The 26,450-nt window shown below is 39.3% G+C and overlaps 3 protein-coding genes across 7 annotated transcripts in view; all 3 read right to left on the reverse strand.

Annotated features, from left to right (window-relative positions):
• Nucleotides 1-14,900, reverse strand: part of LOC113019460 (zinc finger protein 583-like) — a 29,293-nt gene extending 14,393 nt beyond the window's left edge. Inside the window, exons 1-7 of one of the 4 annotated variants that reach the window (XM_026163195.1) lie at nucleotides 14,599-14,900; nucleotides 13,622-13,690; nucleotides 13,328-13,460; nucleotides 13,036-13,118; nucleotides 12,592-12,833; nucleotides 11,961-12,067; nucleotides 9,304-10,800 (exon numbers count right to left, since the gene is read on the reverse strand). In XM_026163195.1, the coding sequence (XP_026018980.1) occupies nucleotides 9,675-10,800; nucleotides 11,961-12,067; nucleotides 12,592-12,833; nucleotides 13,036-13,118; nucleotides 13,328-13,460; nucleotides 13,622-13,690; nucleotides 14,599-14,842 (2,004 nt within the window). In that variant the 5' untranslated portion in view covers nucleotides 14,843-14,900 and the 3' untranslated portion in view covers nucleotides 9,304-9,674. Of the gene's footprint in view, nucleotides 1-6,685; nucleotides 6,826-7,404; nucleotides 7,474-7,826; nucleotides 8,157-9,303; nucleotides 10,801-11,960; nucleotides 12,068-12,591; nucleotides 12,834-13,035; nucleotides 13,119-13,327; nucleotides 13,461-13,621; nucleotides 13,691-14,598 lie in introns of those variants that run through there. The other 3 variants (XM_026163192.1, XM_026163191.1, XM_026163193.1) reach the window with 3 other exon arrangements.
• Nucleotides 1-26,450, reverse strand: part of LOC113019455 (deleted in malignant brain tumors 1 protein-like) — a 616,212-nt gene that overhangs the window by 282,269 nt on the left and 307,493 nt on the right. The window lies entirely within an intron of this gene.
• The window catches only part of LOC113019453 (uncharacterized), a 35,819-nt gene continuing 27,380 nt past the window's right edge, over nucleotides 18,012-26,450 (reverse strand). For both annotated transcript variants that reach the window (XM_026163179.1, XM_026163180.1), the window contains exons 21-25: nucleotides 23,878-24,089; nucleotides 21,734-22,725; nucleotides 21,532-21,601; nucleotides 19,108-19,282; nucleotides 18,012-18,990 (exon numbers count right to left, since the gene is read on the reverse strand). In XM_026163179.1, coding sequence (XP_026018964.1) covers nucleotides 18,786-18,990; nucleotides 19,108-19,282; nucleotides 21,532-21,601; nucleotides 21,734-22,725; nucleotides 23,878-24,089 — 1,654 coding nt within the window. In that variant the 3' untranslated portion in view covers nucleotides 18,012-18,785. The remainder of the gene's footprint in view (nucleotides 18,991-19,107; nucleotides 19,283-21,531; nucleotides 21,602-21,733; nucleotides 22,726-23,877; nucleotides 24,090-26,450) is intronic.

Genomic DNA, 26,450 nt, shown 5'->3' on the forward strand with positions numbered 1-26,450 from the left:
ACCTAACTAATAGGGTTGCCAACTCCTAGCAAAAATAAATAAATAAAAAATAGGGAACCACCTATGCGCCTTATGACGCAATCAACTTTAATTTAATGCACGTGTAAAAAAAAATGCAGAGAAATCAATTATATTTCAACAATAATTAAATTAAAAATTAATTAAAATAAATAGATTCAACATCTTTCTTCAACAGAATTGCAGACTGCACAGATGGTACCTTCCCAAAGGAAAAAGTACTATACCTTACTAGGGTATATTAAACTTAATGTATATACTACATACTATATATATATATATATATATATATATATATATATACATATATACATACCTATATATATATATATATATATATATATATATATATATATATATATATATATATATATATATATATATATTAGGGGTGCAACGATATTCGTATCGATATTGAACCGTTCGATACAGTGCTTTCGGTTCGGTACGCATATGTATCGAACAATACAACATTTGTAATTTATTTTATCAATTTTCCTTCTGACAATGCTGTCTGTGTTGAGCGCTCAGTGAATCTGTGTTCGACTACTCCGCCTAGGCTGCACTGTCGAGCGCAGATCCACTGAGCGCTCAACACAGACAGCATAGTCAGAAGGAAGAGCGCAGGGCAAGCTAGCGAGACAGAAGTTAAGCTCTCCTTGCAACAGGCATTGAACCTCATTCAGATCTGGCGTTTGGAATTATTTTGGTTTTCATGTGACGTATGACCCTGAAGGTAAGCGAGTCATGGACTAAAGTAAAACAGTATGTTGGATGTGCCATGCAATGCTCAATTACATTGGTGTGAACTAGTGTGTTAGCGCAGTTAGCTCGTTAACGTGTTGGCCGTCTAGCCACATGCACGGGGCGATCGGCGGTAGCTCGTTAACGGAGATTTGCCGTGTTGTGGCGTTAAGGTCATTTCAACGAGATTAACCTGAAAGCACTAGTGGGAACACAACGAATATGACTGCACATTTACGCCGACATCATCCTAGTGCAAAGACAAGTGGAAGCAGACAAAAAAAAGCAAGCATGCTACTAACTTTAGCCGAGTCATTTAGACAGCTGTTAGCACATGATTCTCCTTATGCTGCTGAGAATATAGCCCAGAAGAAGCGGATAGTATAGCTTTTATTTTGGAAAGAGACATTTCTCTGTAATAAACTCTTTTCCAAAGATGAGTGATTCCTCAATCAGATACAGGGCTTGCAATATCGCTAGCCCGACGTCCCGGAGCTAGCGATTTTTCCAGTCGGGCTACCAAAATCTATCTCTGCCCTGCCCGTCGGGCTATTGTAGGAAAAATATATGTCAATGCTTTTGCATTCTTTCAGAAATGTAGCTGGGTAATTATGTCATTGGCATCGGTGAGCCACTGTCAATATGTGACATATTGAAGTCGCGTTTGAATTTGCGCTTGTTTTTTTGCTTTCACTTTGCAATCGTGCGAACTGTGTATAGAGAGCGACAGCACTGATCTGTGAGTGATGATAATTTGCGCACCAATTCCTCTGACATCGTCTTATTAATCGTTAGCTTACTATGCAAACATGACAAGTGAAATCTCCCGCAGCTTAAACATGTGAGAGGTTGATCGCGCAGAGAATCGCTGAGCTTATGTGAGTACGTGTGTAAAAGCATTTCAGTTCTGCTGAGCCAAATAAGACAGGTCAGGGTGAAGAAGTGACAGCCAAAGAAAAGCTTACCACAAAACGGAGAAGTTATGACAAATCAGACTATAAGGCAAAAAGAAAGTGCAGCTTTATGGTTTCATGGACAAAAGAATTTCTGTGGCTGCGATATGATGAGCTAAATAACCAGGGCTGCACATAAGTGGTCCGCAGGTGCGCATTCGCTGTCAAAATAAAAAAACACGCACAAGGGTTAGGGTTAAATTTAAAAACTGTACTTTTGAGTTAAAATATATATTTATAATTTTAATAAATGACAAATTAAAAATGCATGAACATTTTTTGTATCGAAAAAATATCGAACCGTGACACCAAAGTATCGAACCGAACCGTGAATTTTGTGTATCGTTGCACCCCTAACACACATATATATATACATATATATATATACATATATACATATATATATATATATATACATATATACATATATACATATATACATATATATATATATATATATATATATATATAATGTTCTTCCTCTACACCCCCCCCAATTTTTTTGCACATGTCGAGGAGCGTGTCAGGCTACATTTCACTGTGTGTTATACTTGTATAACTATGCATGTCACAAATAAAGAACCTTGACTTAATGGTTACTATATACGGTAATGGACTTCTATACATTTTACATCAGATAAGAACTTTGGGTGTAAGATTCAGATAATTATTTATTAAAAGCTAGACATTTTAAATGAGAATAAGAAAGAAAAGTATGTCTTTGTGCCCCCTTTTCCCTGTTCATGCCCTACCTGCCCCCTTGGCTAAACTTTGCTAGATCCGCCCCTGCACAGTTACCAGCCGTCAGCTACGTAGAAAAGGATCCTGGTGTAGAAAGTAATATTAAATAAATTCTAGCTACAGCTTATCGAGCTTAATGTGCTGCTGTTGTTCAGCCGCTGGTTTCCTTTTTCTGGTGTAAAGTGGGTCAAAAACAAACAAGAGAGACGGAGTCACAACAGAAAAGCCGATCAGCTGATCACTGATCAGTTTCATGACTGAAGTAGCAGCAAGAAGAGGCAGTCGCTCCATATATCGGTTGTTAAGCTTAACGCTGGAATGCTTCACAAACATTCAGAGATTAACTTACACACTTGCTTTACTTCTCTCTGGGATCACTTTCTCAGAGATGAAGTGCTGGTTTGGTAGCGAGGCTACAAATGCTCGACCAGACTGCCAAGAGGTCTCACATTTCTCAGCCACTATGAGTTACCCCATGTCGCAAGTTTTGTGAGGTGCTTTCGTGATATTTAATGGATCGGATTACATTTTTAATTTCTCTCCGATATCCGATCCAGTAATTTAGATCAGTATCGGACCGATACGATGCATAATATCAGATCGTTCCATCGTTACTCATAACATTAGCTAACTCAAACTATTAGATCATGGGTAGGGAGCGTTAGTCCTCAAGAGCTGGTGTCCTGCAGATTTTAGATCTCACCCTGGGTCACTACACCTGAATCAAATGATTAGTTCATTACCAGGCCTCTGGAGAACTTCAAGACATGTTGAGGAGCTAATCTAGCCATTTGAATCAGCTGTGTTGGATCGAGGACATCTAAAACTGCAGGACACCGGCTCTCGTGGCCTGTAGTTTCCGACCCCTGTATTAGATCCTTAAAATCAAACCTCCGTCAATCTTTTGATCCATTGGGGTGTGGTAAGCCATCAAACGCCCCTATTTGAAAATAAGGATATTACATGGAATTGCTTGTATGGCCAAAATTGGGTAAATGATGTAATTTGTAAAATCAAAACAAAAGAACATTAAGAAGTATAATTTTTAGGTGTTGAGTTTCGAGTGAAAGCAATTTTAGCCATTTTTTGCCATGATAGAGGCAAGAACAATGTTTAGTGAATATATTTTTGATGTATTTAAGAAGCTGAAAGTTATTAAAGCTGAAAAAAATCAAGACCCTTTCATTCCACTTGCATTAACACAGCAAAAATGGTAATAAATAAATAAATAAAAGTGAAGTGGCTACAAATGGCCAGCACAAAGCCCAGAGCTTTAATGCATAAAGTGTATAAAAATCTTATTGATTACAGGGTAACACATTAATGTTAATAGCAACTCTAAGCTTTTAATTTTGAAGTTTCAAGTATAAAACAATGCTGTTACATTTACAGTGTAATGTTTTACTGTAAGTATGGAAACAAGTAAACAACATTTTGAAATAACTTTAATTGGAATTCTGTACACTGAAAAAACAACAACAACCCAAACACACATAAAAAAAAACCAACAAATAGCCAATTCCTTCATCTCTCCATTAAATGTCAAACATCGCATTGACCCGTAATCCCTGCTCGTCAGCACATGCTTTTAAAAAGAGCTCCATGTCCTCTGCAAACTGAAAAACAAACAGGAAGAAGTCCCTCTACACAAAAACACTGCAGATGACAGGCCAGACAAACATCTATTGATCTGTTTGAATGCCTCCTCATTAGGGCTGGGCCATATCATATCGTTCACGGTAATACCGGTGTAATGTTGGGCAACGATAAGAAAATGAAACATCGTGACAGAATATGGGTGAAACGTGCATGCGCGGTGCTTTTGTTTACATACGCACATGGTGGCGACGCAGAATGAGAAGAGTGAAAGTGGATCATTAAATGAAACAGATGAACCAGAATTGGTTTGTAAATATGCTGCAACTTCAGTGGTGTAGAACTGGTTTAGCTTTCATCCGTCAGATACACAACAAAGCACTATTTTTAGTAGAGCATGCTGCATGTTGATGGGTTTTTTTTTTTTGCACTAATAAAGTTGAGGATTTGTAAAGTATTTTGTCTGGTGTAAATTATATCGTCAGTTATATCGTTATCGCAAATTTTCAAATGTATATCGTGATAAATATTTTTGGCCTTTTTTTTTTAAGAAGACTAAGACCACAGTGAGGGCATTTCATTTTCATGGACTTCATTTAGCACAGAGAGTAGAGCATATGCATGGTCTACCGAAGATTCAGAAAATGGTTTAGATGTTGGAGAGAAGACATTGAGAGGGATGCGGGGCACCTTGGAGAGTGCAGTGGGGAGCAGTCCTGATAGTGGTGGCTGACTAGCTATTGAAACATTATGTTGACATGACAATAAATGCCTTGCCATATCCCCACGCCGTATGATTGTCATGTTACAGACAGGACAGTGAAAGTGTCCTGTTGTCCTACATGGCAGCCTGCACCGGCATATCATTTTGTCTGTAAGAGAGAAAAAAAACACATGTAATTTAAATGTAGTTATATGGAATGCAATCAATTTATCTAACAATCAGAGTGTACATGTTAAGAAAAATATCCAAGCCATCCTCAATAATGAAAGCAAAATGGTGTGGATCACAAGAGCTGTCAAGAAATGTGGTGAACAGGAACAAAAAATGTATTTAATGAAAACACATTTTTCTCTTGCTGATGAATGCACTGAACTGTACAATGTGAAAAGCAACTTTTAAGTCAACAAAGAGAATGCAGAAGTACTAAAAAGAAGTGCATGTTTATAACTTTAACTATAAGGTATATATAATACTAACATACCTTTAAAAGGCAAAGCATTTTTAATGTGTCCACTTATATGCTCCTCAATCACTGCCCTGACAGTAGGGCTGAAATTGGGGCACAGAGGGCAGTGAAAGAGTCTTCTGCAACATGTTGTGCATTCCTGCAATTCTGGCTTTGAGGCAGAATTCCAAATTGATATGTGCATCTAAAACAGAGAAAAACAGATAAACACCGTATACACATTTAGGTTCAGGTTTTAGCAGAAATAACACGTTACAGTTAGCATGTAAGAGATTTGGGGAGAAAATTCTTTACAAAAAACTAATTTACAAGACACTTTTATTTGTGACATATGTATCTATTGACATATAATAGACAATTTAACCGAGGCTAACTAAAATCTGGGCAACAAAAAAGCAGATGTAATGTAATAACCCTGATTTGAAAATGTAGGGAGTACAAAGTACATGTCATGCTAAAATGTAAGAAGCAGAAGTATAAAGTAGGCACAAGAAAGTGTAGCAGTAAAGTACAGATACCAGAAACTTCTACTAAGTACAGTAATGACGTATTTGTACTTTGTTACTTTCCATCTTTGATGCCAACAAAAAAAATCATATTCTAACGCAAAATGTGTATTTTTTGCCATCTCGCCCACAGAAGCCCTTGATCCAGCTCTCTTACTTTAACCAGGGCCAGTAAACAGACATATCTGTGTTTCTCTGCCATGGATAAAAAAACCAAAATTTAAAAATGCCCGTTGCTGTAACGCAAAGTGCCAACATGATCAATGTAAGCAAACTAGATGATTCCTAGAATTATGAAATTGCTAACGGCAAATTTATATATGAAAGACTCTGTCCCAACCTTTACGATCCACTTGCAAGGTTTCCACTGTATCCATGCAGGTCACGTATTTCTGCCTACTGTGGAGGTCACGTGTTTCCGGTTACTGTGGAGGTAATATGGCACTCCACAGCGGCTGCAGCCAGACCCTTCTCGGGCTATCTTTTTAAGTCACGGTGCCATTTGGTGGATTTTTTTGGCAATACAATTGGTAGAAAAGACTCAAAAAGGTAGGTCAATTTACCTCATTGAAATGATATAGGGCCTCAAAATGTACTCTACCAATTGGTTGACCAGAACATTAAACCTTGGAGAATACATTCAGATGACCTTCAGGTGGATCTAGAGAGCTAAGTTATAAGATTTGAACTGAAGGCTGTTTGAGGCAATTACAGCTTATGTAGACACACTTAGTAATATGTCTAAATACTTAATCGGTTTTGAACTGTGTTGCATTTCTGCCAGGTTTTCACTTTATGTCTCAACTCAAACTAATTAACAACCAATTACTGCAAAATTTTTAATTTTCAGTATAAATCACACGAGAGCTGACTTGAATAATTTTAAGTTTTGACATTTTCACATATCTAAGATAGATATGTGAATTTCAAACCTTACAGGTATTTGATGATCTGGTTCCTTAAGTTGTTCTTCATGCTGTGTGGAGCTTGTGTCTGGTTGCACAAATGGCATCTCCACCCCCTCCTCTTCCACATTATCGTACACCGGGAGACCTGAGATCACAGTGTCCTTCACATCTGGACACAGAAAGTCAGTTTTAACACAGTAATGTTTGAGTTTTACATCACAGGACTGTTTGACAACTAAAGTAAATTTTTACAACATCTGCACACACTTCTACAATTTTTATGCATGCACTGAAGCAAAACCCAATTTAACCTAAATTTCACAGCAGGAAATTGCTGAGCTCTAAACAAAAACATACACTTTGCCTTCTTATATGCTGTTTAGTGTTGCACAGCTGTGCTGAGTGCAGCTGTAACTGTTCTGTTAGCATCTTTGTATCACTACACCCTGTAAGAGGTGCAAGCTGATGCATTTTGTTGCATTTTTTAATGTCTTTAACTCACTAAAATAAAGGCTTTTTACTACAAACTCAATTCTAAAAATGTTGGAATTCTACGTCAAATATGAATAAAACAAAATGCAGTTCATTTGCAAATCTCATAACTTCGAACCAGCACTAACACTCAGAGAGCTTCGAACTCCTCTTTTACTTCTACTTCATCTGCTTTTGTCAGTTCAGTTACTTGTACTGCTGGTGTTTTTTGTATTTTACAACACAAAATCTCCAATGCAAAACCTCACAAACACACCTGACTGTTGCATGTGATGCTCATTCTCCTCGAGACTGGCTTCCATCAATACGTCACAGCTGTGCAGCTCTTTAAAAGTAAAACACTTTTTTTTTTAATTATGAGGGCCTAGAACTCAAAAAATATATATATTTATAGTGAAATATTCATGATAAGGTAAATGTAAAACAGATTCCGAGGTGATTAGCTGTTTTGATCTTTTGACCTTCACTAAGTCTGTCCGTTTCTACATTAAGTGCTGTGTAGAGAATGTGAAAGTGACCAAAAGCACCCAATTCACAAAAATCTTTATTTACGTCATAAAAACAATCTGTGTATCATTCGTTTCAGATGTTTTGATCTTTTTCTTTGCCAGTTAGTGAGCATAAATGTGTAATTTGGTAAAGAAAGTTCGGAACACCCATAACCATAACTTTGCTGACCTGTCCTCTCAAGCTTGACCCGAGGCTGCAAGAGCTCCAGCAGTCTCCTCTGCCGGTCGATCTCCTGCCTGAAGCCCGCGACCTCCTCCTCGTAGTCGGCTATCGTCCTCTCCACCACTGCTAAGATCTCCCGGGCGGCTGTGCTCAGTTTCTCAGTGATGATTCCTCTCAGTATGTCGCTCTTGGACATGTTAGCGACGCTGTCGAGTGGCTCCGAGCCTCCGCTGCTGCTTGTCCAGCAAAACATGATTTTCTTTGTTTGTTTTTTCAGTTTTGATGTCGAACGCGTTTGAGACTGTTACGGTGCAGCCACATAATGCGTCCGGGAAGAAACAACAGCTGTTTCCTTTTCTGACCACTCTATCCGGACAGCCTTCAGTGACAATTCAACAACTCAACCAGTTTTAGTAATGTAATAATTATTTTACAAAGATTATTCTCCAAATGTTTGCTTTAAAAACTTTTTTTTATTATTAGTTAGTGTCCTTTATATTTCTGTTTCTAATTAACACGGAAAATGCATTAATAACCGTTTCAATTCAATATCAATTAACAAAAAGCGTGTTCATTCAAAAGTTTTCTCTGCTTTTCTTTTAAACAGATATCACTGTAAAGTAAATTTTCTTAAATTTGTCAATTAAAAAAACGTAACAATGGTTAAGTCAGAGTAAAAAACTCCCCTTAAAGTTTCTCTTTGTTTCTCCTTTTTGTCTGGCTTTTATCAGTGGATGTTTTTATGTTTTTTGATGTACTGCTCTTCTTTCAACTTTTAATATTTCCTTCTTCAAGAGACTTTTATGGGAGCTAGTTTCCACTAATGAGAAAAACAATCTTTTTTGTTTTACATCCACTTTTGTAATTAGCTCAAAATTTTGACTCAATATCTTTAGAAGAAACAAGTTTCAAGATGACATAACTCTAAATTTCAAACGTTAACATTGACGCACCATCCTGTGGTGCAAATTGGTTTTCCATGAACGTATAACCTGGTATATATATTTCAGCTGATACCTCATCAACACTGTGCCTCTTGATGATGTTTTGAGCATAACAAAATATACAACCCCCCCCAAACTTATTTATCTTTTTTGTGTTTTCTTTATTACCGAGGGCACCACTGAAATTTTTGTTATGTTCTAGCAAAATAATAGCAAAAAATAAATACATCTTAAAGATGTAAATGTTGCTTCTTCTCTTTTGTTGACAGCTTTTTTAAGTTGTACAACTTTTTAAACTAATTTTAATTAAGTTCCACAAAATCCCCCAGAAATCAAATATTTTTTCATCTTTTAGATATATACAAATATCTCTCTCTATACATTTCCTGTCTGTCTTTGCATGTGTAATATATATATATATGATTTTGAAAACATGAAGTCAGAATCAAGACTGGTTTTTTTGCGTTAATTTTTTTAAATTAACGCAAATTTGTTTTTTTCTTACTGACTGACTGAAAGTCTACTTTCATGTTTTTCCTTACGCTACAGGGTAAGATAGTGTCAGTTATTTCTGTGAATCTGCTGGTGTGTGTTTTTAATCATTCAAACATGTTCCTTACATTTTGATTTCTTCCCTTTAGATTTGGCTTAATTGTCTTTCAAAAAAGCAGAACTAGTCATCTCTTTAGGCTTTTCAGTACTTATATCCAGAAAAACAACCAATTATGCAGTTCTTTCTTAATAAAAATTATTTATTCATTAAATAATTTTTATTCATGTCCTTCTCTCAAGACCCAAGTATTTATGTCATGAGCTTTGTTACCAAAGGAATACCTCATTTAACACTTTTTCTTTAAAAGAAAAAAAGTCAAGAGTCATACAAGTTGCATAGGAGGGAATCGAGCCCATGTTAACACACTGTCTGGTTTTCGGGCGGGTCACTGTCTTTTTTTTTGGCCTCGTGGATCTTCACGTGTGACTTGAGAGTACCGCGGTGCGAGAAGCACCTCTTGCAGATGTCGCACTGGTACGGTTTCTCTCCATTATGGGTCCTCATGTGGGTCTTCAGCTGAGTTTGGCGAGAGCACGCTCTCCCACAAATGCTGCACACAAACTGTTTGATGCCTGAATGGCTCCTGACATGGTCGTTCAGGTGACACTTGTGCTTGAAGGAGCGGCCGCACTGGGAACAGCTGTACGGTTTCTCGCCGGTGTGCATTCGCATGTGAGCCTTTAGACTACCTTTATAAATAAAAGCCTTTTTGCACACCAAGCAGATGTGTGGCCTCTCATTGCTGTGAATCTTCATGTGAGTCGACAGAACGCTGTTTGACATGAAGCTTTTGCAGCAGATGTGGCAGAGATACGGCCGCTCCCTGACCGTGTGGATTTTCTTGTGAGAATTTAAAACGTGCGGGCATCTGAAATGCTTCCCGCAAACTTCACAACTGTGGGGTCGCTCCACTGTGTGAGTCAGCTTGTGCCGTCTCATTGATCGAAGATGGGAGAGAGCTTTCCCGCAGATGTTGCAGTGGTATTTCTGTAGGCCAGCGTGCTCCTTGCAATGAATTTCCAGCTGCTCCTTTAGACCAAATGATTTAGCGCAAGTTTCACATTTGTATTGTTTCGCCTCTGTTTGCAGAGACATTTGGTTATTAGAGTTGTGATATTTTGGGTCATTTGTAAGATGTCCCTTTAATGTTTCCACTGATTCAAAACGTTCTCCACAAATTCCACAAACAGCCGGTGACTCATCCACGTGACTCCATGCATGTTGAATCAAGCTGTCCTGGTTTCCCTGGAGTCCACACACTTTACAGGCTATTGTACTTGTCTGAATTGTCTCCGAACTACTTTGGAGCTCTTTTGCCTTCGAACGTTTTGCCACCTGCAGCTCTGGGTTTAATGCCACGACTCCATGTTTGTCATCACTAGACCCATTTACAGCAGCATCTTTTGTTAGCAAGAGCTGTAGTTGTGATGCTGAGCTGTTGGCCATGACATCCACTTTGGTATAGTCTAGTTGTTGAACGGAGCTGGTAAGAAACAAAGATTTTCATAAATTCATTTATGAATATGGACTGAAAAATACGGACAAGCCAAGAATTATAACAAATTGCTTGCAAACCTCACATTAATATAATAATCAAAACTTTATTTGAAATCATGATATTTAAAAGCTGTGAGGAGCTGGCTATTATGTTGGTCGATAATAACGTATTTTTAATATCAAGAATATGGAGCAATTAAATGTTTTAAATGTTGGGTACAAATAATTTTAAGACTATAGAAATAGCTAATGAGTGTTCCTTCAGTAAGTTTCTTTTTACTGATGGTTGCAGTTCTCAATGAGGGTAATGAATACAAATTAAAATTTAGTTCATTTTGTGAATTTATTATAAAATCAAGAATATTTCTTGGTCATGGATCAGTGTTTTAATTCATTCCAGTCGTTTTGCCTTCAAACATAATTTTTTGTGTAGATCATTTTTATTTTCTATGATCTATTGTAACAGTCTATTCGGGCACGGATGGACTGGCCCGTATAATTATATCGACAAAGAATTAAATTACATTCAACTATTAGTCCACAGGCTCGCCAGCCCAATAGGGGAAATGCACAATATGCAAGACTACCAGTCCAGGCCTGTAACCCTTTAACACATAGTGGTCACTACAGTGAACAGCTATTCAAAGGCTGTTTTCTGTATTTGTGTCAGTGTTGATGTTACACTTACACATGAACCACTACATTGGACGCTGATGTGTCACTCTATACCCTGTCACCCACTGGTCGTTTAATGTTACTATAGGTGTATGACGTGATACATTGTAATTATTGTTATTTAACCCTGTCATGCATGAATTATGACAACCTCAATCAGGATCTTTTTTCATCTTTTCATGCCTAAATATGAATAAAAATACTTAAGAAAAAAAAATCCTGATTGAGGTTTTTATTTGGTTTTATGTAAAGAGTAGAGTGTCATCTGTCAACTGTTTGACATTGTGTTTGTAAATGTTTTGCTTTTACATACAAGCCAGCAATTCAAACGGTTGTGTTTGTTAGGGGATCTTTATCTTTATAGGGTGGTATACTTGCTAATATTTCATTAACAGCCTGTAAAAAGGACACACTGTTTCATTGACCTTTAAACAAAATAACTCAACATTTCTTTTTCAGTTTTTAATTCACCTTGAAATGGCTTCATCGCCTTTCATAAGCACTCTGTCACTGTGTGTTAAAGGTTTATCACTTGTGGGTAACAGGTGAAGTTCTTCCTCCTCGTCTTCCTCTCCTGTCTGTAAGATAAACAAAACAACTTTACAAAAACTCAGAAAGTACTAACGTCATTTAAATCAGTTATTCTTCTTGTTTTAGTTGTTTGCATTTTAGTCAATCAGAACATGGTTTTAACGCAGGTCAAAGCCATTTGTTTTGGCTCATCTGACTGTATCTCAGACAGACACAGTGGGAAAAGCTTATTTTAGGACATATTTCATCACCATTTTTGCCAAATAAACACAAACTTCCATGAAGATATCTCAGTACTAACAGAACCAAGTTCAGAGCAGCAATTCAAGTTACAGTTGATCTGTTATTACAGTGGAAATGTTCTGCTCTGTTCAGTGGTGTGTTCGTGCTGTCATTTGTTTTGTTTCCTAAAGAGTCAGCTGGAAGCAGAAGAAATCAAACGCACCATAAGAGGTATTTAGTTTTGAACACTTATTTATCATTTTTCCTTTAATGTTTTACCTGTTAACAGACTTTTCATGACTATAACTATATCTGTGGCAGCAGTGAGGAAAACTACTCTAGTGTCGACCTTAAGTTTGACATAGAGGACAGCCTTTTCAAGCCCGGTGGGCTTCGTGGTCCTGTAGATGTCTTCTGGTGTCAGGGTCTTCAGCATGAGCCTCTGGAGTCTCTTACTGTGGTCAGACTTGAAGATGTTCAGCGGTTTGTCCCCGGCCAGCTGAGGGAACGTGGACTTGATCATGTCCAAGAAGTCACCCTCCTTTAGATCACGGGGACACTTCAGGTCCTCAAACAGAGTTTTTTTAAACCCTGAAAAAGAAGAAACCATCGTGAGATCAAGACTTTGCAAGCAGTGAGGAAACAATGGTTATCCTGGCCGGCAGCATCTCAGAACTCTGCAAGTTCATCTGCAAGTCCTTGAACATTTAAGGTTTTTAGTATCGTTAGGTCTGGCTATTTGGTTCAGGTGCTAAGATAGGAACTTCAAATGTACCCATGTTTGAGAGCATACCGTCTTGAGAGTCCTCCAGGAAACAAATCCTGAAATGTAGATGTCTCTGTGTGTCACTGAGCCAATGTCTGCTGGACTTCTTCCTGTCAGGAGAAATGGTAGTTGTGTTAGAGCACTACATTCAGGCCAGTACTGGCAAAGGTGAAGCCGTGGTGCAAATGCAAAGTTTTTTGTTAAAACACAAAGCGTCACAATGTAAACTAACTGTAACATCCAGACTGTTGACATAAACTGTTGAAATAATTTCCCCCAGGGATCAATAAAGTATTCTGATTCTGATTGCATTTGTAACCTTGGTATTTCATAATCCGGGTGCATCAGATTTTCTCTTTTCTGCCTGGAACTCATCGACATTTGGGCCATCCGCTGCTCATCTTCATCTTCATCACGACGTAGCAGACTTGGACTTCCAGGACCCTCCATACCTGGAAACATTACACACTCTATTTTACTATTTACTACCATATGTAAGTCTGAACATCATCTTTAGTGTTGCAGCAAAAACGTATTGTCCTTAGAGTCGTTCATTCACTCATTCCTCCTTTTTCTCAACATTTAAGAAAACAAGCTTTGACAGAAAACAAACCCGGCAGATGTGTGTGCTGCTGATCCTCTTTGTCTCCGGTCATGACCACCACCTCATGGATGTCCAGATCTGTGACAAGAGATTACTTTTGTCAGTCAGATCTGATCAGTTACTTCATGTATGGCCAAACACAATATTGCTATGAACAGCTGAAAGCAACATGTATTTTTAAAGAGCAGCTTTAAAGTTGGGATTTAGTCCTGTTTATCACTCAAATAACTGCAGACTGTGGAAAATCTGACATCCTAAATTCTTAAAACTGATAGAGCAGGCTTCATGTGAACTGTGAAAACTTCACCTTTATGTTTTATATGTAAGCTCATTTCCAACATTGAAAAATAAAAATTGCTGATCAGAGCCAAGTCCAAATTTCAAATCAGTATCTCAAAATTGCGACTAACTCCTGAAAAACTGTAAATTATGAGTCATTAAGTCAAAAATGTTTATAATCAACTCAAGTTTTGGGTTAATTAAAAATGTTGACAAGCCGACTTGAAAATGCAACTTACTTCTGAATAACTAGAAATTTCAGTTATATTCAATTCAATTTTATTTATTCAGTGTCAAATTACAACATTTGCCTCAAGGCGCTTTTTAATATATGAAAAAGACCCTACAATAATACATAGAAACCACATCACACGCACTTTGGTGACAGTGGGGAAGGGAAAGCTGCAAGTTATTAAGTCAAAATTTAAGAAACACAAGTGAAAAGTTTGAGTTTTAGTAGAATTAATTTTTCATTAGCTTCAGGGGGTGGGCTGCCCATAAAGTTAAAGGAACCCCAAAAGCGGTGATTGTCTCACATTATCCTGTGAAAGCTGACTAAACGCATGCCGACTTGTTAATCCATTTCTAAACAATTGTGCGGACATTTTCTTCTTGCACTGTGAAGTCACTATATTCACCAGCTAGCGAGGAAATATTAAATGAGTCATTTTTAAATGAAGTTCGGCAAATCCGCCTCTGTCACTGACCTGTCCTCTCAAGCTTGACCCGAGGCTGCAGGAGCTCCAGCAGTCTCCTCTGCCGGTCGATCTCCTGCCTGAAGCCCGCAGCCTCCTCCTCGTAGTCGGCTACAGTCCTCTCCACCACTGCTAAGATCTCCCGGGCGGCTGTGCTCAGTTTCTCAGTGATGATTCCTCTCAGTATGTCGCTCTTGGACATGTTAGCGACGCTGTCGGGGGACTCCGAGTTGCCGCTCTTCTCGAGATAAAACATGTGTGTGTTTTCACGGGTCCGTCTGAGAGGCGAACGACACTGACCGGACGGTGTTCTTATTGTGCTGTCGCAAAATGTGTCCGGGGAGAAACGTTATAAAGAAAGCAGACTGAAACACTGTATACACACATTTACTATAAAAAAAAAAAACAACAACCCGTCTGGAGCATGACAGTATCTATCTATCTATCTATCTATCTATCTATCTATCTATCTATCTATCTATCGATCTATCTATCTATCTATCTATCTATCTATCTATCGATAGATAGATAGATAGATAGATAGATAGATAGATAGATAGATAGATAGATAGATACAGGGAGTGCAGAATTATTAGGCAAGTTGTATTTTTGAGGAATAATTTTATTATTGAACAACAACCATGTTCTCAATGAACCCAAAAAACTCATTAATATCAAAGCTGAATGTTTTTGGAAGTAGTTTTTAGTTTTAGCTATTTTAGGGGGATATCTGTGTGTGCAGGTGACTATTACTGTGCATAATTATTAGGCAACTTAACAAAAAACAAATATACACCCATTTCAATTATTTATTTTTACCAGTGAAACCAATATAACATCTCCACATTCACAAATATACATTTCTGACATTCAAAAACAAAACAAAAACAAATCAGCGGCCAATATAGCCACCTTTCTTTGCAAGGACACTCAAAAGCCTGCCATCCATGGATTCTGTCAGTGTTTTGATCTGTTCACCATCAGCATTGCGTGCAGCAGCAACCACAGCCTCCCAGACACTGTTCAGAGAGGTGTACTGTTTTCCCTACTTGTAAATCTCACATTTGATGATGGACCACAGGTTCTCAATGGGGTTCAGATCAGGTGAACAAGGAGGCCATGTCATTAGTTTTTCTTCTTTTATACCCTTTCTTGCCAGCCACGCTGTGGAGTACTTGGACGCTTGTGATGGAGCATTGTCCTGCATGGAAATCATGTTTTTCTTGAAGGATGCAGACTTCTTCCTGTACCACTGCTTGAAGGTGTCTTCCAGAAACTGGCAGTAGGACTGGGAGTTGAGCTTGACTCCATCCTCAACCCGAAAAGGCCCCACAAGCTCATCTTTGATGATACCAGCCCAAACCAGTACTCCACCTCCACCTTGCTGGTGTCTGAGTCGGACTGGAGCTCTCTGCCCTTTACCAATCCAGCCACGGGCCCATCCATCTGGCCCATCAAGACTCACTCTCATTTCATCAGTCCATAAAACCTTAGAAAAACCAGTCTTGAGATATTTCTTGGCCCAGTCTTGACGTTTCAGCTTGTGTGTCTTGTTCAGTGGTGGTCGTCTTTCAGCCTTTCTTACCTTGGCCATGTCTCTGAGTATTGCACACCTTGTGCTTTTGGGCACTCCAGTGATGTTGCAGCTCTGAAATATGGCCAAACTGGTGGCAAGTGGCATCTTGGCAGCTGCACGCTTGACTTTTCTCAGTTCATGGGCAGTTATTTTGCGCCTTGGTTTTTCCACACGCTTCTTGCGACCCTGTTGACTATTTTGAATGAAACGCTTGATTGTTCGATGATCACGCTGCAGAAGCTTTGCAATTTTGAGTAGTGATGTGACGTTCTGTATCAAGGCTTCGAAGCTTGTGTCGAGTAATTGAGGGGGCGTTTCCGCGATGCGCGTATCCGCGATGCTTCATTTATGGGAGGGGCTGAAAATGATGACGTCCGAAGCCTCGCTGCCCAGCTGTACCACGTGACTGGTTCATGAAGTGGTTCGAACTTTGCCGCGAGCTATGACAGAAATATAAACCCCTCAGACTTCATTCAAAATGTGGGTGTTTGATGGAGAGTTGCGGTTAGTGAGAGTTTGGAGACAGTTTGGAGGTTTATGAGAGTGAGGAGAGAAAGTCAGGAGAGAATGGAGCCAGCTAAGAAGAGGAGGATGTCCTCCCCTGTGTGGGAACATTTTGATTTTATTCCTCCCAACAAGGTATGTAAATTTCTACAGAAGATGTATTTTCATAATACTGATGGTGCAATATAATTTATGTTAAGCTGTCTTTACTTTTGTACAAGGTGAAGTGTTTGCTATGTGCCAGGGAGCTGGGATATAACAACAACACCTCATCCATGCTTAGGCACTACAGAGCTTTGCATGAGAATAAGGGGAACACCGATTGTGGAGCAAGACCAGGTGAGCCATCAAATGCAATGATAATATAGCATGCAGTAATGTTACTAAATGATATAACAATATTATACAACTGTAATAAGTTACGTGTGTGATATTTATATTTGTGCTTTGTCTTTATTGTCTTTCCTCAGGAGAACAATCTCCAATAGATGAAGACCTGGTTAGCATGGTGATTGAGGACTCCCAGCCATTTAGCATTGTGGAGGACAAAGGATTCAAAAGATTTGTTAAATCATTAAATCCCAGCTATGTTCTCCCCACTAAAAAGGTCATAAAAGCAGTGAAAATGTAGTTTTTACAGAATAAAATGTGAACAGGCAGGACTGAGGCTCAAAGCCTCAGTGTGTAGCTGTCCATACCTCAACGTTACAAAAGCACAACCACTGTCCACACCCCAACCACACCTCACCTCACAGTAAATGATCATTTCCATTTTAAGCATTTCCAAATGATCATTTTCCATACTGCCAGTATAAATATACACAGTGTACTGCATCACTACAATATAGATGTTTTACACACTCCTTTAGTTGTTGACATTTACAGGCTGTGTGCAAAAGGCCACACTCTTCAAATTCATGCCAACTAATATGTTTACGTCCAGTAGGTGTCCTGCTAGAGCAAATGAAGCTTCATGAAGCTTTGCGCTTGGGTGAACCAATTGATGAAAAGCTTCAGTGCTTCATGAAGCTTCATCTGCCCATCACTAATTTTGAGACTGCTGCATCCCTCTGCAAGATATCTCACTATTTTTGACTTTTCTGAGCCTGTCAAGTCCTTCTTTTGACCCATTTTGCCAAAGGAAAGGAAGTTGCCTAATAATTACGCACACCTGATATAGGGTGTTGATGTCATTAGACCACACCCCTTCTCATTACAGAGATGCACATCACCTAATATGCTTAATTGGTAGTAGGCTTTCGAGCCTATACAGCTTGGAGTAAGACAACATGCATGAAGAGGATGATGTGGACAAAATACTCATTTGCCTAATAATTCTGCACTCCCTGTATATATATACTTTTTTTTTCATTCCACTAAGATCCTCAGTTTGAATCCACTGGCTGACTTGGCATGCTTGCATCACTGTCGTGTTGTACAAATCCTTCTGAGAGGATTTGAACTTTGTGGCATACTGAATAAACATAGTACTAAACATAGTACTGCATAGTAAATAAACATAGTACTGCAGATGGCCCTTTATGCAGTCAGTGTGTAAACAATGAACTAAGATAAACAGGAAATGTAAAACAATGCCCAAATCTTACCCCAGAAATGTAACTTTAATTACAGTAATTTAAAAAAAGGTGTACAGTAAACAAAATATAGTACTTCAGAGTTTCTGCTAGAAAACAGCAGCTTGCATTGGGGAACATAAGTCAACCCGAACAAAGAAAACAGCATAAAGTTGTATTTGTTCCTTGTTTCTTTCACACTTTGAATTTGCACATTTCAAAGTCTTAAGCAAGGCAAAGGGTGATCTGTATAAACAGTCTGCAGAATCTGTGGCACCAGAAACTTTTCTGGTACTTGGTGCATGCAGCAAGTCCGAATGAAGAATGAAAGACAAATGCACTAGTCAAAGTGCACTCTCAAAACAATCTGATGACATCATACCTCTTTAAAACCGACAATGTAGACTATGACCAGTGCATGGGACCCAAAGTTCTGGTCTGGATATCCAGCCACTACACTGCAAGCTCCAAAGTGTCGGCCGTTGCTCCAAGAGGTTCTTCAGACCCCAGAAATTCGGATTTCTCCACGAAAACAAACATGAATGTCAGTTTGATGTCCCCTGAAGTGATGGAAACATGGTTGTGTGGGTGTAAACAGCTGGGTTCACATCCATTAGTTTCTTTAACAGTTTTAAAACTTGGGGGTTGACTGGCGAAGTCTTTTCCTGTGTGAACTTCCCAGTCTCCTTTGACGGGAATTTGCCTTGTGGAACTTTGGTGCCTGTGTCGGGATTTATCCCAATCAATCGCCTGGAAAAAACAAATGTGTGGTCAGATCCAAAGTGACACAGGAACGGGTTCTTGCAAGCCTTTTAGCACAAAGACCTCACATCACAAATTAACAGCTGGAAAATGTACTCATCTAACCTTTGAATGAATTCCAGTGTGCATGCAGCATCGTCTTGATACTGAAGATTGAAGATGTAGTAAGTAGAAAAGACAGCAGCGAGGCCGGACAGAAAAGTCGGCTGGATGCCCTCGCAAATGATGTGCCCCTCAAGACTGATCATCCAGCGGCGAATGGAGCTTTTCGGTGATTCGGCTTAAAATCCAAATAAAATCCCACCATTAGTACTGAAATGGTAATGAGCTTATTTATTCAATATACTTCTTCAGTGCAAATGTGTTAATAAACACACAGAACCATCAAGTACATCACTCATACCCTGTCAAGAACATTTAACATCTGTATCTGACCAGAATTTCGCAGTTAGGCATGAAAATAAAGCTGTAGATTTTCCAGTCACACAGCGTGACTTCAGCTTCCGGAGTCGCGCCCATAAAATAAAATTTTAATATGCCGATGATTGTGTAGTGTATATGACTCGGCAATATATAAAACATTGTTCATGTTGACTGAACATATATTTACAGGGAACTTTGGGCATACAACTTGCAAAAGCAAGCTAGATAAGCTTTGTTTTTGTGTTGTGTTTGTTTTCTTTGGGGTGCTGAAGAGTAGCTTGTTGCAGAAGCTGTTTTTTAAGACATGATTTTCTTCTAATTTATTGACTTTGACAATTTTTTGATTTGCAAGTTATACAAAGTCTCCTGTGTTTTTTTCATCATAATAAAATAGAAAATGGAAATGGAGAATCTTCACCACTTGAAGGTGCTAAAACTTCTACTGCCCAGACAGAGTCCTCCAATATCAGAGGAGCTATGGAGAAAATTATGAGCTGGTGTCTTCCAGTGATCATCATATTGAATGTGAGTTGTGCCACATTTATGCTTTACAGCAGACAAACAGGTGAGGGTAACATTTTCTAATTCAAGATCAGGAACAACCTGCAATCTGTGAAGGTGCCAAAAAACGTCAGCATGACTCTGCCTTTTGTTTTAAGCTTCAGTCTCTGGAGACCTGTTGGTGACTTCCTAACTGGATGACGATTACTGCAGTTTGCATGGAAAATGTGCAAAAGAGACAAGGCAAGTGAAAGAAGCCAACAGTGAAACAGGGTGAAAAATATGGGGGGGGGAAAGGCAACCGGTAATTAAAATTTGACCTCCTCTAGGTCGACTGAAGGCTCATTAACTCATCTCGGTTTAAGTTGAACTAAATTTCTTGTGACTTTTAGCATTTGGCAACGGGTGAACATTCACTGTTGTAACAGGATTCTTGGGTAATAAGATAAATCTTTGTTATGACATTATAAGTCATGAGTTATGAAATTATAGTGAGGCTATTTTTCTTCTCAAGAAGCACTTAATGCTTAACGCTGTTGGCTTTTGCAATCATAATTAGGGATGTGCACCGGTGTCCGGTTCTGACATAAACTGTAGTAACCAGACCGAAAAGCAGCGCACATTTCGGTGCTTTATTTCGGTGCTTTTTTTTTCCTGAGCTGTGATACACTTCTAGCCAATCATTTTACGTTTCCGAGGATAGTAGGCGGGCCCAGGTACGTACGTTCAGTTAGAGCAGAGCTACAGATTAAAAATGTCCAAGGCGAAGCGGTCAAAAGTCTGGCTGTACTTCACAGCAAAATATGCAAACTCAGCAGCCTGCAACAAGTGCTTTAAGCTGATACTGTGATGCTGTCAAAGGAGATAACACCTCAAATCCGATGAAACACCAGGCGACGCATAGCGGTTTTTTTAAAAGCCGAGAAATGCGCCGTATTTGATAGCTTGCTGCGAGACCTCACACCGAGCGCATCTACTGCGGGTGGGTTGCCTGTTATGCAACATCCCCCAAAAACCCGAAGAGGAGAGTCCTGGCCCCTAGCCCTGCCAGTGTAGCAGAAATGATGACGGATGATGATGGCAGCAGCAGCCGTTCTTCTCTGCGTGAGTAGTTTAATGTTGTTCGTGTGTAATTTACGTTGAGTAGGCTAACCACGTTATTACATTAATGCATGTAAGGTGAACTAGCAAACATCATCATAGCTACATGCAGCTGTCCTCTTGTTTGATGGCAGATACTCCCTTCACCCTGGCCAAAAAGGCTAAAATGACCAAAGAAAAAGTGGAAAACAGTTAAACATGAGAGGTTTTTGGACAAAGTTTGTGTTTTTTCCATTGTTTAAGCACTGCTTCCAGCCAAGAGTGATACCATATATGCCCCATAGCTGCAGAAAAGGCTAACATTGTTATCTTTTTACAAAAAACCAGCTGAACATAAGAGGTTTTTGGACCAATTTTGTGTTCTCCATTCTTTAAGCACCGGTTTGAGCACCGTTTGAGCACCGGCACTGTTTCAAAAGTACCGATTTGGCACCAGTATCGGATAAAACCTAAACGATACCCATCCCTAATCATAACAACAAAAAATAAATATGTATGTCATACCGAGGAGTATCAGTCGAGGAGTTGGAGGTAGTTGGAGTGTCGTCTGTAATTCAGCTGCTGTGGCATTTGCCTAGGACACAGAGTTATGACTAAATTAATTAACAAAAACATGAAACAAATAAAACTGCTGTCTTCCCCAATAACAGAGACAACAGATACAGGTGTCACCTTTGAAGAAATCAAAAACCCTAAAATAACTCACATTTGCAAAAAGAATCAGTCCTCCGAGGGGTTCGGAGAAGTGAGCCATCAGAAGTTGCAGGATGCAGAAGGATAGTTCAAGTTTTGGACCCACTGAGAGGATGGATTGGATATCTGGATTAGTGGACTTGCTGAAGACCTCCAGGATGGTTGGTCCACACTCCTCCATTGCAACCTCAAGAGTGCGAAGCACTTTGATATCAGTGAGCAGCTCGAAATGAGTATAAAGTCCATTGTGTGTGAAAAGATAAGGCCATCGGCCCCTTAAATCTCTAATAGCCGGTACTGGGAGTGCATTTATTTGGCGGCGCTGCAGGTAGAAGGTTACTTTCATGAGTTCTTTTACTTCGTCTTTTTCTACCATGCTTGAGCCATCCTGATGGTAAATTTCTTCCAGTCGCTGTCGTTTTCGCTCCACTGTTTCATTTGTCTCCTCCGGCAGCAGGCCAGGCTCAAATCTGGCGCAGCCATAATTGTTGGTGGATCCTCTTTTCATTCCAGACAAACGGCTGTGGCGAAAGTTGCTGGTCCGTTTCAGGTTATCAATTCGGTTTTTGATTTGAATCACAAGCGAGATGTAATCCTCTTCCAGCAGCTGACCGTTGTCACACAGATCAGCAAAGCTCTGAGGGTACTTACGGACAATGTTTCGGCAGATGGTTACACACTGAGCACGTGTTGGGTTTAGCTCGTGTTTCCTCATCTCATCTGCTAAAATTCTAACCATCTGTCTCCTTGCTGCAGGGGATGGTCTCTTGCCCTCAGCAACCGCTGCTTGAATTTCCATTGGCATGAGGTCCCAGGGCACCTGGAACGTCTCTGCCCAATGTTTTCTGAAAAGGGTGGTTTGCCCGCAGCTTTCTGAGTTGTCATGTTCTTGATTTGAGAGTGGGAGTACACCAGATGAAGTGGAGCAAGGTGACGCTGCAGGACTGCTGAGCAGTGAGCTAGAGGAAGGAATCACTGGCAGGTCCAAAGTAACCAGGTCTGTCTCTGAAAAGGAAAGGGAAAAAAACACACAGTGAGCTCAATTGTCTCTTATACAAGGGTGAGCTTAAAATAAGTTAATAATATATATATTTTTTTAAATACTGCCGACCGTCAGTCCGACCCCTGAGCCTCCCAGTATCCTCCTCCTATGGTATAATTTTCTAAACCCTACATCTCCTTGTTCTTGAGTTATGGATTCTTAAGGTTTTCAGAAAACTTGACCTCTAACGGTGAGTTCAATTTAACTGGAAATTGAACTAATCCAGGATTTTTAGTAGATGCGCCTATGTCACCCTGTTTCCAAGTTATCATATTCACAAACTTTGGTGTCCAGAATGAAGACAATACCCCACTAGCCTTTTATCAACAACCAAACCAGGAACATGAGAATACAAATACTAGCAAAAATCTCACCAGAAGGTTCTGATTTTCCCTAGGATCTGAGGCTCCATAGACATAATGAATCCCCCTTAACTGTTTTTTTTTTTAACGGAGTAGCGCCTCCATCCAGATAGATACCCCTCTGAATAGCCAAGTTACTCATTATATCTCTAAGGCCTTGGTCAGAAAAACCTAGACATCTATCTAACAGTCAACAGGGTGGTTGCCAGTAGTCTCTGGAAGTCGCTGGCAGTCGCTGTGAAAAGCTCCCTCAGCCACAGAGGGTCACCACACAGGTAGTTGATGTTTTATTTGGCAGATTTTTCATCCTGATTCTATTCCTGGAGCTCCCAAGGGATTTGTGTCTCTTTCTGGGATTGAATCAAGGATCGTTTGCTTGTTAGATAAATGTCTAAGCACTACTAAAGACCCATTCATGCAGGTCCGGTTCAGACTGCTGCCCCTGATGTGAACCCAGATAAACATCACATAATGGATGGATCAAGAGCTGCATCATATTAAAAGGTTTTGGTAAAAAACACAGACACTTGGCTGTAGCACTCAGTGGGGAAACCAGCAGTGTTAGAATGACAAAATAAGTTAACAGAAGTAAAAAACAGTTTTAAAAACTTTCAGTACAATTTTACCATTTCGCTGTACTGACGGATTTAGTGTTCAGGGAATATATATTTTAAGAAAAAGGCTGTTAGAAATTATCAGATATACTACTATAACATTGTATAGAAAAAACTAGTGTATTTACATCAACATTACCATTTTTAAATGCTTCCAGGAGTGTCTGTAATTGAAGGGGAGGCAGCAAGTCAGCAATATCATCTTCAATGACAAATTTTAGGTCCTGGGTAGACTCCACTCCATCACTTAACAGCTTATGAATCAATGACTGTTGAGTGTCTTCAGAAATTAATGGCAAAGCTCTGAGGATGATATCCTTCAGGTCTTCATCCAAGGGTTTCCTTTCATTACTGTGAGAAAAAAGATCCACGACACTCATGAAAATGTTTTCCTCCAAGACAGAATAGACTGAACATTTAAACACACATTTCCATGAAATGATTCTTCAGTAGCTAAATTGGTAGTCAGTGTTGAATAAAAGTCAATGTAATCTGGAACAATCTTGGTTCACATTCAGCATCTCGTTTAGAAACAGGAGTTTTAATAGTGGGTTAGCAATCCAGCATCTCTGTTTCCATTTAAGAATAAATGGAATAACTAATGCTTCCTGCATAAAGGTTATCATTAGCAGCTGTGCAGTTTGGCAAACCTGACTGCCTTTCTCAAATCAGATTCGCAAATTAGCTTGAAAACAATTGACAATTGTCAATACATACTTTAAGATCAAAACACGCAAAAATTAACTTATAATATAATCAATAATATCAACAGAATGTTAAAAATAGAAATATTAAACATGTCTACATTTTACATCCACTGCTGATTAGCATGCCAGCTAGCATGCTAATCAGCAGTGTTCAGACCATCATGTCTTATAATACACCTTTGTATCTTAAACAGCTACCTATCATCCATATACCCATAGTCTAGTATAAGAGGAAAAGAAGTGATGACGCCACATCTTGCCAGTGATGCCATACCTGATAAATGGAGCGGTAATCATAATGTTTCATTACTCTCTGGGCAAAGATCAGGTTGCATTCAATAGCAATGAAAAGAAACAATAGCAGCAAAACTCTGCTAACATAACATCTGCCATCCAGCACTGGAGCTGCTCAAAGTTTTCAATCAATCATTTAATCAATCTTTTTAAGGAAGCCTGTATTTCAAGGTTTGATATGATATGAGTGAACAACAACTTCCAGATAGTTCATTTTTCATTCTGTACATCACTTTAAGTTGCAGATCACCACTGCTGAGGAGTCACGCTTATGTTGACTATAAAAATCATCGACAAGTAATTTAAAAGTCGACACGTCGTTGGAAGTTTTGTAAGATTCTGAAAGACGCAGAAGTAAGTAGTAGGTAAGTAGTTTAACGCGACGAAGGGTGTCCAAATTCGAAGACTCCTCGAAATATGGCCAAAAAAATCCACCCTCTTTTTCCCTAGATTTGATTGATGGGTCGGGTGTATCCTTCGTGGCCCAACCTATCCCAGAATTCATAGCGCGGCCCAGTTTCCAACAACGGCAGCAGCTACTTAGTTTTAATATTACTCTTTCTGGGTTGCAAAACTACATTCTCGCCTAAAAATATCTTAAAGGTTTATTTTGCAACCCTGAAAATCTGGGACTCGCCACCATTTGACCTTAGAACTGAAGAAGCTTCTCGGATGAGAGGTGAAACGTCTTCAAGCAACTTAAAGAAGTCCAGACGCTTTTCTTTACAAGCTCCTTTGACTACGATGACCTGGATGACTGAGAACCTTCACAGACAACCCAGAAAGAGTGTAAGAGTAACAAACTTTTAAGATATTTTCAGGCGAGAATGTAGCTGTGTAAGCTTCAAATATCTGCTCAATTTACCAAGACATCACATATTTGCAAAAGTGCTCCGACGTTTTCGGAGACACCTGTTACGCACCAGCTCGATAGCTGACCAGGAGGTCAAGACTCACTAGAGCCAGCGAGAACAGTCAACCCCCGGCACATCATTTTCGACTCCCCCGCGGTCTTTTGCTACTCAGGTTAAACATATATAAGTCACTTAGATAACTTAAAAATGTCATTGTTTGGATTTTTTCAGTGTTTTTTATTTGTTCCTGAGTAAATCAGTTTGGTTGAGATTAAAGTTATAGTCTTCACACAGCTGAATAAACGTCAAACAGAAAACTGATTAAACAGAAGTGTGAGATGGTCGAGAATTTACTCCAATGTCCTGTTAAATTTTAGGGAGCGAGAAGCAGACGGCTGAGTTTATTAAACTCCACTGAGACAATCTGCAAATTTCATTAAAGGTTTAATAAACTATCATCTTGTCTTTATTTTAAGTTAGCACATACCTTAAACACTTCAAGCTGTAAGCTAGCGCTGGGCGATAGAACGATAACGATATGTATCGCGATATAACTTTTACTCGATAGAGAAATTAAACTATCGCGATAGACCTCGCCGCTCTTGTCCTCTTAAAAAAAAAAAAAAAGGTCAGCCAATCCAAATTAAGTAGCGCAGAGCCGAACCAATCACAGCCGCAGCGTCATGTTGCGTGACTTGTTACGTACAGCACAAGTGCCAAGCCGCACATGTGTATTTGTTTGGGAAGCAGCCAGCGACCGTACCGCCCGGGTAATGGAGGAAATGAGTGTGCCGACCAGAAAAATCAACCAAGCGTGACCGAAGGTTACCGAAGAGAAAACAGATGATGGTTCCAAT

Source organism: Astatotilapia calliptera, chromosome 3, assembly GCF_900246225.1.
Source record: "Astatotilapia calliptera chromosome 3, fAstCal1.2, whole genome shotgun sequence".
NCBI classification, from domain to species: domain Eukaryota; kingdom Metazoa; phylum Chordata; class Actinopteri; order Cichliformes; family Cichlidae; genus Astatotilapia; species Astatotilapia calliptera.